Consider the following 13,452-nt stretch of genomic DNA (forward strand, 5'->3'; position numbering starts at 1 on the left):
TGGTTCACTCACTGCCTCTGCTGTGCTGGTTGGGCTGGGAGGATAAGGCTGGTAGGACTTAAGGAATGTTTGCACAACACTCTGCTTCAGTTTCTGCACCTGGTATCACATGCTAATGCTAATATAAATATAAGTTTCAAGTTCTCATGCTTTTATGGAAGAATTGAAAACACGAACCCAAAACACTAAAAAACAATGAAGGACAAATAAAACTGTCCAACGTTTACTTTTCATATCTCACAAATTTAAGTCAATATCATAAATCTGCTGGCACCTCAGAGCTGGTTTGTAATGCTCAGCAACAGAGGGGAAGGGAAGCACAGAGAAGGCTCACCAGTTCTCAGGCATAGGAAGAGAGAGGACAAACAGAACTCCTGGAGGTGGCTGGGGGCATAAAGCCCAGGGGGACTGCAAGTGGGTCATGAGAGTGTAAAAGTGGTAGAAGGCTGGCTGCTTTCCTTATTCCCTGTTGATTGAAGGGGAGTTGGACTAGATGATCTTTACAGATCAACTCAAATTATTCTATGATTTTGTATTGTAGGAAGTGAAAAATATCTCCTCCACGTATTGGGGTAAAGATTCAAGGCTCTGTAGCAGCAAGCTGTAACCATTGGCCCTGTCCATGGATCATCTTCTTGAGTGGTGTTTGTAGCATATATAGGAGCAAATTACCTGCAGACTTTTGTTGGTCACGAGCAGGTAAACGCAACAAATCTGTGCAGAAATACTGTTTCATCCCTAGGGGAATGCACAGCCCTCAGCCACTTCTGAAGAGCACAGCTTCAGCTCTGCTTCCCAGACAATTGCTAAGTAGACAAGGTGAAGCCCTTTTTTTTTGGAATGATCTGACAACAAAACATTGGTGTTATACAAACAGTACAAAGTTTATTGCAGGGTTGAGCTTTAATCTCTTGTGGTTGCTTATTGACAACAGAAAAATTAGAAGCTCAGTGAAAAGGCCTTCTCAACATCCTGTTTGTAAGCTGCCTTGAAACAGAGGACCTCACTGCTCCTCTCTCTAAAACCCAACGTAAGTCTTAAATGAGAGACAGCAAGGATTGGGTCTGGGTTGCTTAAAGTTCCCATTTATTCTGCTTGATTTATCTTTTGTGCTTCCTGATTTTGGCCTTCCTAAGCGCAGGAAGAGAAAAAATCATGATGTGTGATTTGTGGTATATCAAGATATATGGTACATGAAATCTAGTGCTGTCAGCTGTGGTTGAATGTCGTGAAGACTTATGGAGACAGCTTGAGAGACTTTCACCACCTGACACCAGATACCTGCCAGGAGAGATGAAACAACACTGAAGAAATCAGTCAGGCTTCTTTTTCCAGGGATTCCCTCATTTTTTACTTTTTGCTAGCAGAGAATTATGCCCTAATTTTCAAGTTACACACTGGTATCTCTGTCAGTGAGATACTATATAGTGAGATGACTATACCTGTGTCAGGAGCACACAACCTCAGAATCATGGGATGGGTTTTGGTGAAGCTTGCAGACCTGATAATCTGCTGTGGGAGGCTAAACTGGAAACTAGGATATTTACTTTTTCCTGCACGTTTGCAGAGAAATCAGATCAGAACCACAGGTGTTTTAAAACTTCATGCTTTTGTATACCTTGAATAATACCTGTTTAATCAGAGCCATGGAAGTAACTTAAACAATACAGAAGATTGATTTTGTCTTATGCTCTTTAGATGTTTCCTTGTATATGGGTACAGTTGGCTAAAACATTAATTTGCATAGTTTTTAGACCTGGCTAGATCACAAGTATGTAAGTGCAGGCATTTAATAGTCAGCACTTCTGCTAGTTTGCTGAGACATCTGGGCCTCACAGTGTCTCTTCTATTCCATGAAAGATCAAGTGCAATACTTAGATTTATTTTTCCTGTTGTGGAATTTGGTTTTTGTGAGTGCTAAGATTGTCTGAATTTTGTATGCTCCCTTTCTAGTGTGTATCTGTGCTCCAGTATGCAATGCAGCCCAGAATCTATTTGTTACAAAAGAGAACCAAAGATCTGTTAGAAAATACTTTGTGTTTTTTCCCCAGCTATGACCTTGACAGTGAGCCTGGCCATAGTTTTGCAATGCATTCGTGCTGGAGCAGGATAGATGTAGACTCTGTATTTACATGCTTCTGAATTTTATGGGCTTGCACTTAGTCACTGCTCTCCATAACTAATTGATTGGTCAGGCAGCCATCCTGAGGGAATCCAGCAAATGATGTTATGGGACTGCCTTTGAGGAGAATTATTGGAATAAATAATCCAGATAATTTTAAGATGGAATTTATGACAAAATTAGATAACTGCTGTGTCTTAAAATAGCAAGGGACTTCAAGTGTCCTCTTTTAGGCTTGTGTACATTAAGACAGAATAAGGAGAGGCATAAAGATGCAAGCTTCTTCCTACCCTTATGTCTGCATCTACAGTAGGGCAGAAGACAGATAGCAAGATTTGCCTGCAATTAGATAAAATAGTTATTTGTACTGGGTAATCATAGCCTGAATAAGGGATAACTGGAGTTGGAAAGAAATTCTGATTCAAGAGGAATCTCAACAGGCTAAGGACCGGAGTCTACTCTTAGCTCCTGTAATTTTGTGGAGCTTCTTGAGGTCATCACACTTGCAAGATTAAGACTTTACATTTTAGGAAATGCCCAGATAAGTATCAGCCATGTAAATGATTGTATGTGGGAGACAGAACGTACCACAGACCAAGTTCAGCAAGCAGATGTATCTTGATGACTCAGATGTATCTTTTAAAATCACTTTGTGAGGGAGGTTGGATTAGCTGACTGAAGTCCCTTATTTTTGCTGCCACAATTCTGTGACAACTAAGCAGGCATTTATGTCATTTTGGGCTTATTTTTCAAAAAAGATCAGAGCAAACTCAACATGTTGCCTTGGGGCTCTAAACTTGCATAAGAGCAATCTCGTCAGTATTTTGGGACACAAGTACAGGATATTTAGGATGTTATGTGAATAAATTAAATGTGTTCAGGGCCAGTGCCAAGTGAAGCAGTACTACTTCAAGATAATCCTGATCATGAGAGCTGCCTCAGTCATGTTCTTTATTCCCAATAGGAATGTTTCCTATAAGGGCAACAGGAAATTTATAAGTCAGCCAAATATATTGCAGACCAGCATGTGGTGTGTGATGTCTGTCCCTTGCCAGTTATGTATTTGGCACAGAAGACCAAATAGCAGGGAAGAAGCTACAAGATAGAGGGGACCAAGGTTTTCATTAAATGACACTGGTGTTTCTGGAAGAGAGAATAACAGTTCGAGAATCTAATTTCCATGTTATTCTTTTCTCCAGGGTTTCCAGAGCATCTCTGTGCAATGGCTATGGTGTCTCTGTTGGACTTCGAAGCTTATGCAGAAAAATATTTACCTAAGATTGCTTGGGATTTCTTTGCATCAGGAGCAGATGAGAATAGCACCCGAGATGAAAACATCCTGGCATATAAAAGGTAACGTGGGGAAGAAGTGGGGGTGTTGTGCTGGAAGCTTTTAAACTATGTTTGTGTACAAGTGTTTGCATTTCATACGCAATGATTCCTAACACCTTGCTTGCCCTTATCTGAATAATACATGCTGTGTGCTATGGTGCTACCCTCCATGAGGCTCAAATTGCATAAGACACAAGGGATGCTGAGGATGCAGGCAAATGGTGTGGTGTGTTTGGTATGGTATGACAGGAAAGGGAATGTGTGGCTACAACAGAATGTGATGCAATGTGTAGCATGTGGCCAGTTGCAGGAAGCCTGCAACTAGTGTGAGATTTGGAAAATATGCTGTGGACGCTGAGGTCAGGTACAATGTACAATGAGTACAGGCATGATTGCTAAGTGAAAGACAGAGACCTGGGGCTTGGCTGCAAGTAGAAATAATCTGTGGGATGGACAATAGGAGAACAAGGAAGGTAAACTGTGACAGTCCGAAGTGGGAGTGTAAAAATGAAGTACTGTGACCAGTGGGCAAGAGTATGGGATTAATGACAGCTGGTAGTGGCAGAACTGATAGCTGAATTGGCAAGAAAAAGGATGAAGGGCCTTTTTATATGCTCATTTCTTTATTAGCTCTGATTGCTGCATTTCAATGGGTAAAAGTAGACCTGGTTTCCACAGAGCTTGAAAAGCAGAGAAGCCACCAGGCAACTACCATCCTGAAGGGTGCTTTATTTCTATTGCCTTGCAGGATTCGTTTTCGGCCACGTATGCTGAGAGATGTGTCTATACTGGACACTAGGACGAAAATCCTGGGGATGGAAATCAGCTTTCCAGTAGGAATCGCCCCGACTGGCTTCCACCAACTAGCATGGCCTGATGGAGAGAAAAGCACAGCCAGAGGTACTCTTTTGCTTTGCTATCATGTAGCAAATGTGATTTGTGAAATAAACTAAACTAAACTAAACTAAACTAAACTAAACTAAACATAAAATAAAATAAAATAAAATAAAATAAAATAAAACAACATTGTTTTTCCAGCTTCACAGGTGAGGAGCTGTTAGGGTAGTTTGAAGTATGACTGAGCAAAGTGCTCAGATTCCAAAGGACAAACCTTTTTTCACCCTTGTTTATGAATGACCACAGAGTGCAGGAGAAGCCAAGTATTGCTGCACTTCTTCAGCTGCCACTGTTACCAGATCAGCCCTATACTGCCTCTGAGTCAGAAACTATGGACACATTGCTGTGCTACACCAAGGGGCCACACAGTGTCAGGGGCTTTAGGTAGGACATAAAGAGGTGGACAAGACTCAGCCTGTATATTCCTCAGTGCTGATCAGAACAGTGTCAGCCTTGGAGAAAAGCAGAGCCTCTCTGCATAATCATATGTTAAGTTTGGAGAGCAACGAGTGTTTTTTGTTTTTTTTTCCTGCGTGCATTTCTGTGTACACTGAGCATTTGCATGTGCATTCCTACAAGGAAGCAGACATGCTTCCATGCAAGAGGATGAAGGCCCTGTTTTTAAAAAAATTACTAAGATCATAGAATCATAGAATGTCTTAGGTCAGAAGGGATCTTTAAAAATCATCCATTTCCAATCCCCCCTGCTCTGGACAAGGGCACCTTCTACCTGGTCAAGCTGGCCAGGGCCCCATCCAATCTGGCTTTGAACACCTTTGGGGATGGGGTACCCATAGCTTCTCTGGGCAGCCTGCGCCAGTGCTTCAGAATGTTCTGAATAAAGAATTTCTTCCCAACATCTAAGCTAAATCTCCCCTCTTTTAGTTTAATACTACTCTTGTTTTCCCATCACTATCAGGTTGTGTAAAAATCATCCTTTTATGTACTGGAAGGCCACAATGAGCTCTCCCCACAGCCTTCTATTCTCCAGGATGATCAAGCCCAGCTCCCTTAACCTTTCCTCTTAGGAGAGGTGCTCCAGCCCTCTGATCATCTTCATGGCCCTTCTCTGGACCTGCTCCAATGACTCCTAATCCTTCCTGTACTGGGAGACCCAGGTCTGGATGCAGTACTGCAGATGGATCCTCTCCAGGGCAGAGCACCTCCCTTGTACTAAGTTTGAGAAATGAAAGCAACAGTTGGTAATTTACCTTAATTCCCTAAACATGATCCTACAACAGCATGTGGCAAAGTCAGCTGTTTTTAATGTCTGAGATGTATTTGCCAGCTGGCAGACCTTCGTCTTTGGTAGGATATACAAAAAACAGGAGTTCAGGTTTTCTCTGTGAACAATGTACAAACAGAAAACCATAGCCATTGTCTGGCAGCGATGCTCAAGTGACCTTCATTCTGATTATTTTTCAATACCTCACAAAGCGGCCAAAGCGATGGGCACCTGTTACATTGCCAGCACCTACTCTACCTGCTCGCTGGAAGAGATCACTGCAGCTGCTCCTGGTGGCTTTCGGTGGTTCCAGCTCTACATCCACCGCAACAGGACAGTCTCTAGGCAATTGGTCCAACAGGCAGAGGCCTTGGGCTTCCAGGGCCTCGTCCTCACTGTGGATCTGCCCTACACTGGCAAAAGGCGCAATGATGTCCGTAATGGCTTTCGACTTCCTCCCCACATGAAACTGAAGAACTTGGAGGGAGCCTTTGAGGTTTGTGAAATGATCTCCTTCTTTCATTCCTTGTGTTGGTGTGTACCACATGAGACAAAACCACTGCGTAACTGCTGCTTCGGTATCTGCTACATCTTGGACAAAGATTTTCCCCTCCTTTTTCTGCAGCCTTCTAGCTTGACCTCCTGCCAGCCTGGCTACTGGCTCTAAGATCCCAGTGCAGCTTCCTCAGAGACACTGATTTTCATCCTCATTGTTGTCATCTAGAAATGCACGCTTTACAACACTGTTAAACATGATTGCTAGAGGTTTAATTAATCTCTTCTAGGGCAGGGGAAGAATTCAAGTCTCTGTTGTTACAGTACAGATGTGGTTTTGTTCTGTTTCATGGCTGTAGGGAAATGACCGATCTGAGTACGGACTGCCACCCAACAGCCTGGATCCTTCGGTCACCTGGGATGATATCTACTGGCTGAGGAGCCTGACTCACCTGCCCATTGTCATCAAAGGGATCTTGACTAAAGAAGATGCAGAGCTCGCAGTGAGGCATGGAGTTCAGGGAATTATCGTGTCCAACCATGGCGGAAGGCAACTGGATGGAGCACCTGCCACTGTAAGTGAGAAAATGGATGTCCCATGAGTATTGTGTACGTGTTTGTGCTAACTTGGCTACTGGCACACAAATCTTACTAAATATGCCTGTGGTAGACTTGTGTGTTGCACATCTGCGGACATATGCAGATATGCTATAGATTTAAACAACTGAGGTGCTTGCCTCAACATGGGCTGCCTACTCAAGTATTTCCTCAGTGTCACAGGAAGGGTCTATAACCATCACTGAGCTCCCATTACTGTAGCAAAACTGCTGGCTTAACTTAATAAAAATTTTCGTTGTGAGCTGATGCAGCGCACACATGTTCTTACACTGCATGAAAAATAAAACAAAGCTCTGGAACCAAAAATGTGTAAATGAGAGAATAATGTACTCTCATTGTTCACGTATGCCAAAATATGCACAAACAGTGCAACTAGATTTAGTGAGAGATCTGTTTGCATCATTGTAGACTCAGGTCTAAATAGGAATCCTGACTTCATGAAACCAGGGGGAAAGAAAAAAAAAAAAAAAAGTGTAATTTATCCAGAGAAAAATTCTCCCACTTTTAAATCTGTACCAAGAAATAATAGTTTTTTGGTCTTATGTATACTTCACTGCTTTAATTTTGTTTCCATTTTTCCAACTGTTCTTAATTTACATGTCTGTATTGCAGTTTCATATTCTTACAGATTTTTTTTTGTTTGTTTGCTTTGTTTTGTTTTCCTCTGTAAAATAAAATTAGTGCCAGGAAATTCTCTTTTATGTCGAGGGTGATAATAATAAATAATTTTTCTAAATGTTATAGACATAATAATGGAAATGATGTTCATGTAAATTTTCTTTCATGCACAGACGAAACAGTAGATACTTAGTTCAGCACTCCTCTGGTTCCAAATCTGGCAACAGAGGCTACTGCCAGTGCTCTTGGTGAGCTACTCTTGGAAAATTTCAGACCCAAAATTTTCAGCTTAAAATTCTGAGAAGTGACAACTAATTGGAAAAATCTATTCAGTGATCTTAGTTGTAGCTGCTTTCATTAAGAAGGTGAGAATCAAGGAAGAGAGTGTAAGAGACTGAAGAAAAGAATCTTTGAGTTTGCTGTGGAGAGTTAATTGTGTTTTGTGCAAGGTCATGCCACTGTGATAGTGCCCTTGGGACTAGAACCAGTTCTCTGCATGGTGCTGCTCTGTGCTACCAGCCTAGCACTGCAGAAAAGACCTCAGGGAATCAAGAGATGTAGCTTGAAGGAAACAGTATATATTGATTGTGCTGCATAGCTAATGAAATCCTTCATAGCTGCTTTATGGGTTTTCAGGAGGTTTTCTACGGGTGGTCCCTAGGATTGGGATGAAAAGTGAGTTTGGCAATTTAGACAGTTGTAGAGAGAAGTCTAACGCTCTTCTTACAATAGTAAAATTCATCATTGTCTCAAATGAAAGTAAGATACTAAAAATATTATTTCTATCGAAATGTATTGTTTAAATCTCAAAAATAACCCACACCAAAATCAAGTGAAAATGTTACTTTTTCACATATAGGAATATCCATATAAACAAAACTATCTGGCAAAAAAAGCAAGGACAAGCACTGTATTGTACAGTTTTTGGTACTGAGTTATTTATGATGCCTTTCCATATTTCATTTTGAGAGCTTATTCTGTTCTAGTATACTTGTCTGTCTGTGTGGGATATTACCTCTTTGTCTTGAACCCAAAAGATGAGCCTAAGTTGCAAATGGCTTCTTCTTTCCAGATAGATGCTCTGGTTGAAGTTGTGGAGGCAGTACAAGGCAGAGTTGAAGTTTATTTAGATGGTGGTATACGGAAAGGAAGCGATGTATTGAAAGCACTGGCATTGGGAGCAAAATGTGTCTTTATTGGAAGACCAGCTTTATGGGGTCTGGCTTACAAGGTGAGTAAAAATGTTTGAGCCTACATCAAGGAATCACGGAATCATAGAACAGTTGGTGTTGGCAGGTCTCTCTGGGTCCATCTGGTCCAATCCCTACTCCAACTGGAACAAGTAGAGCAGGGTGCCCAAGGCCACATCCAGGTAGCTTCTGGAGATCTCGTTGAACCTAATGAGATCCAACAAGACCAAGTGCAAGATGTTGCTCTTGGGTCAGAACAATCCCAAATATGGTTACTGAATGGGAGAACTTCTTGAGAGCAGCTCTGTGGAGAAAGACTAGGGGTTCCTGGTGGATGAAAAGCTGAACATGAGCCAGCAGTGTGTACTTGCAGCCCAGAAAACCAACTACGTGGGCTCCACCTAAAGAAGGGTGGCCAGCAGAAGGAGGAAGGTAGTTTGTCCCTCTCTGCTCTGTCCTTGTGAGGCTCGACCTGAAGTGGGGCCATCCAGGCCTGAGGCCCCTCAATATTAGAAAGACGTGAAGCTGTTGAAGAGCCCAAAGGAGGGCCAGGAAGATGAAGAAATGTTGAGGGAGGTGGACTAATTCAGCTTTGAGAAGAGAAGGCTTTGGGGAAACCTCGTTGCAGACTTTCAATACTTGAGTCATCTGTACAGCACAGAAGTGCTTTGTGGTGGTCAGAGGGGCACCAGAGGGGAGCTTGTGTCCATTGCCTGGCACTGGACACCGAGAAGAGCCTGGCTCCACCTACACTGAGCCCTCTCCTCAAGCATTTATATACATTGATGAGATTCCCTTGAGTCTTCTCTACGCTAAACAGTCCCAGGTTGCATATCTATCCTCAAACTCCCCTAGACTCCATAGGTGTTATTCGACGCTCTTATAGAAACAGTTCAATTTTAAGTATTTTTTTTTGGTTCTGTTGGATTTTAAGTGGCATTGCTACAAATTGAATCAAACATAGACACTTTGTTTCATTTAAAAGTACACTGGTTTTTATGATTTAAAATATGGTTTTGAAACCGATAGCATTGTTCTTTGGGCTTTGATTTCTTGGCATTGAAGATTGATGTTAAAATACTGTAGGAATCAGGACCATCAGTGCATTTGAGAGCTGGAGGCAAGCTTATTTGCCATAAAAATGAGTCTGAAAATTTTATTTGCTGCCAGCCTGTTCAAAGACAACCTATGGTTTTGACACAAATTTCATAGGGGTGTTATGGATTCTTTAGAAATACATATGGAACTTTTTACTGCTGATACTGAGAACATTTTGGACAAGACAGAACACAGCACAAGTCCTGGAGGTGACTAAGTGTGCCACTACTGTCTCAATTCCAGTTTTGTTACTTCTTAACTATTAGCATATTGCCGTGATCCAGAATCATGAATCAGGCTTCTGATGCAGAAAGTTAACATAATATTTAACATAAAGTTATAAAAATAAAGTTAACATAAACATAAATATAAATAATACAAAGTTAATATACAGTTAAAATAGTATTTAAAATGTAATTATACAAGTGTTATTTGCTTTGATAAGCTTTGGCTTTTTAGCTTATGAATTGCAGCCTTAAAGCTTTATCTTGAGAAGAAAACACATTTTTATGGTCTAGATACATTTTTTGTCTTTGAAATGAGACTTCCATCCAGTAGTGTGGTTACTGTGGCTTTAAGTAAGAAATCACTTGAGTCTTGCAAGAAATACGGAATAGGTGTCAGCTCTCTTTCTTTTGCTTTTCTGTGTGTGAACAGTGAAAAAAGGGCCTGTCATAGAGTCATATGGTCATAGCATCATTAAAGTTGGAAAAGACCTCTAACATCATCACCTCATGCACCATCACCACCATGACCACGAAACCATGTCCTTCAGTGCCACTTCTACACATTTCTTGAACACGTCCAAGGACAGTAACTCCACCACCTCTCTGGGCACCCTGTGCCAGTGCTTCACCACTCTTTCCAAGAACAAATGTTTCCTAATACCAAAATGAACTTCCCCTGTTGCAACTTAAGGCCATTCTCTTTCGTCCTATCACTGTCACCTGGGAGAAGAGGGTGACTCCACTTCATCACCACCTCCCTTCAGCTAGCTGTAGTGAACGATAAGATCTTCCCTGAGCTTCCTCTTCTCCAGACTGAACAATCCCAGTTCCCTCAGCTGCTCCCCATAAGACTTGTGCTCCAGACCCCTCACCACTATCATTGCTGTTCTCTGCACACAGTCCAGGGCCTTGATGTCCTTCTTGTAGTGATGGGCCCAAAACTGAGCACAGTACTTGAGGCGCGACCTCATGCTGCTGTGATTCGCCTACCTATATTTTCAATAATGCAAATAGGCAAGAGATGGGATTTGTTTTATAGTTCAGTGTTTTAGTGTTATATTCCTTAGAGTATTCCTAAAAATGTTCTTCAGTGGGATTATCCTAGCATACAATAGAGGAAGGACACATGAAAGCTGTGATATAGGCTGCCCCCAAAGCATTATTCGTTGCAAGAAGTAAAAAATTAAAAACATACCTGACTAAATTAAAGTTTTTAAAGCTTTACCATACGTGAAACTCTCATTATATCACAAAATACTGTCAGCATTGCAAGACTTGACATTTTAAAACAAGCCCACTGGTGGAGGTTAGCTGAAAACTAAAAAAAACCCTAACAGCTAGAAAATGTCAGAAGTGATAAACAGCTTTGTTTTCCTTCCCTGTTCAGATGTATCCCAAAAGGAAAAACATCTGAATTAATCTGCGATGAGCTGAGCACATCCAGCATATCATTTTAATCATTCATCTGCTCAAGAGACAGGAATTGGCACTGCCTTGAGGGACTGTCCCAGTTCTCACTGTGCAAGCATCCTGCAGCACTGATCTGTGCCAGTGCTCCTTTTGCCCTGACTGTTTTCTTTGTTAGAGCAGGGTGAAGAAGGTCTTCAAGATGTTCTGAGGATTCTGCATGATGAGTTTCGTTTGTCGATGGCCTTAGCTGGTAAGCATTTGGCAGGTGGTTTGTAATTGGTGACACAGAGGTTAGACATACAACTGGAGCTCCACGTGCAAGGCATTTAAATCATAAGCCTGATGGTCACAGAAAAGGAATCCATGTGAAATGAAATTGTGCTGGTTCTGGTTGTTATATTTAAGATGATGCTGTAGCTCCTGCAAAACTACTTTGCACTACTTTGCATCTGAGGTGTCACAGCAATGATGTTTGCAAGGAAGTACATTAAAGCAGATTTCTGGTCAAATTTAAACTAATGAAATGTAAATGTAAATGAAATGTAAAACTGCTAAATAGAGCTGAGCAAAAGTTGGAATTTCTGTTTTGATGGGAACTGTACTGTTGTCTTTTTTTTTTTTTTAACACATGGAAAATTCAGAAAAAAGCAGATTTTTTCTCTGTCTATTGCAGAGTATGGCCTATATATACTGATTCCAATCTCTGCATTCCACATGCTTAAAATCTTCTCTCTCCTCTGAGATTTTACTGTTGTCCCTACTTCAGTTTCTCACCTGTGCTCCCACCTCTATTTGCCATGTTTGACCCTGTGTTGAAAAGCATATTTGCAGTCTGGATTCCAATTACGTACATGAACAAGTAGAGCAATAGGGTCCAGTGCAGAAGTATTTAAACATCAACAAAAAGGTCCTGTTGCAATTCTGATAATGTTTTAAAGACTTTCCTTTTTCAGTGACTATAAACTCAATTGGACAGCAATGCTGACTAGAAGACTGGGATTGAAATCCCACTTCATAGGTTTCTTCATATGTTTCTTCAGAGGTTTCTTCATAGTCTGCTTTTTGGGTGGCTGCTTTTTCACTAGTAAAGATTACTACAAGTTTTTTCCAAAAGTCTTTTATACTTGCAAACGGGCACCAAACTCATGAAGAATGGTTGGTTGGGGATTTTTGGAAGGACTGTGCAATTCCACTCAGATTTGACCAAATGAAACAACACTGTAAATCTCCGTCTCCAGTCACTTGGCTCTCAGCCCTCTGTCCTTTCTGTCTTCTTTCACTTCTGGCTGAATCAGATAGTTCCCTACTACTCCCTACTATTGGGGTGAGGATTTTTTATTTTATTATTCTTTTACCATGTACAACTCTTCTTGTGTCGGAAGCCCAGTGCTTAACCTCAAAGGAGAAGGTGCTATTGAGTGACAGGGATCTGAGTAGTTGAGATGCCAACCTGCCCATATGTAGCTCACACAAGATGAGGCCTATAGGCTATGAGTCAGAGACGTTTTATCTGCAGACCTTTCTCTCTCACTAATGTGTTTCATTTCTTCATCTATTTCAGGCTGTGCCAGCATCTCAGAAATTGGCCAAGACCTGGTTCAGTTTTCAAAGCTGTAAACAGTCTCCTGCAACACCTGAGCATAAGAAGCCAATGGCTGAAGTTCCACAATAAACTGAAGAAAAAGAAAGAAGTGAAAATGTTGAGTATATAACATGACTGAAAAGGACTTCAGGAAACTCTTGAGGCTATTGGGAAAGGCTCTCTGCATTAGCAGCAATCACTACTTGCTTTTTTGAGACCAGTGACTTCTTTAACACTTCAGATACAGTATACCTGCTTAAATACATATAATTTAGAGTGACTAATTCCTGACATTTTCTGTGTTGGTCTTTACTCCCAAAAATCAGTTCTTTCTGGCAGCCAGATTGCAGTCTGACTGCAGCTCAAGCTACATACTTCTCTACTCCAGGTAGTACTGTGGCTGTATCCTCCATAGCCTGGGCTTTCTTGGATGAATTCATAGCAGGTACGGAAACTAGATAAATCAGATAACAGACACCATATCTCCCCTTTAATGTGGAGTAGATATTGTCTTCTTCAGAATGTAGAGAAACACATCAAAGCAATGGGCTCTGCTCCCTGCAGAGCACATCTCCTCCTGAAGATGGTTAATACGGTCTGTACGCTCATCAGAACAGTAGTCTGGATGCATAAATGTA

The 13,452-nt window shown here is 41.3% G+C and overlaps 1 protein-coding gene across 1 annotated transcript; it reads left to right on the forward strand.

The window, feature by feature from the left end:
* Positions 1–3,344: 3,344 nt before the first annotated feature.
* HAO2 (hydroxyacid oxidase 2) lies at positions 3,345–12,849 on the forward strand (the record flags this gene model as incomplete). The annotated part of the gene is made up of 7 exons (XM_079546294.1): positions 3,345–3,475; positions 4,203–4,354; positions 5,789–6,072; positions 6,431–6,646; positions 8,380–8,538; positions 11,413–11,482; positions 12,794–12,849. 7 exons carry the CDS (start codon positions 3,345–3,347, stop codon positions 12,847–12,849), a joined length of 1,068 nt encoding a protein of 355 aa, XP_079402420.1.
* Positions 12,850–13,452: the final 603 nt, after the last annotated feature.

The sequence above is a fragment of the Tetrao urogallus genome (genome assembly GCF_951394365.1).
Source record: "Tetrao urogallus genome assembly, chromosome: 1".
Classification (NCBI taxonomy): domain Eukaryota; kingdom Metazoa; phylum Chordata; class Aves; order Galliformes; family Phasianidae; genus Tetrao; species Tetrao urogallus.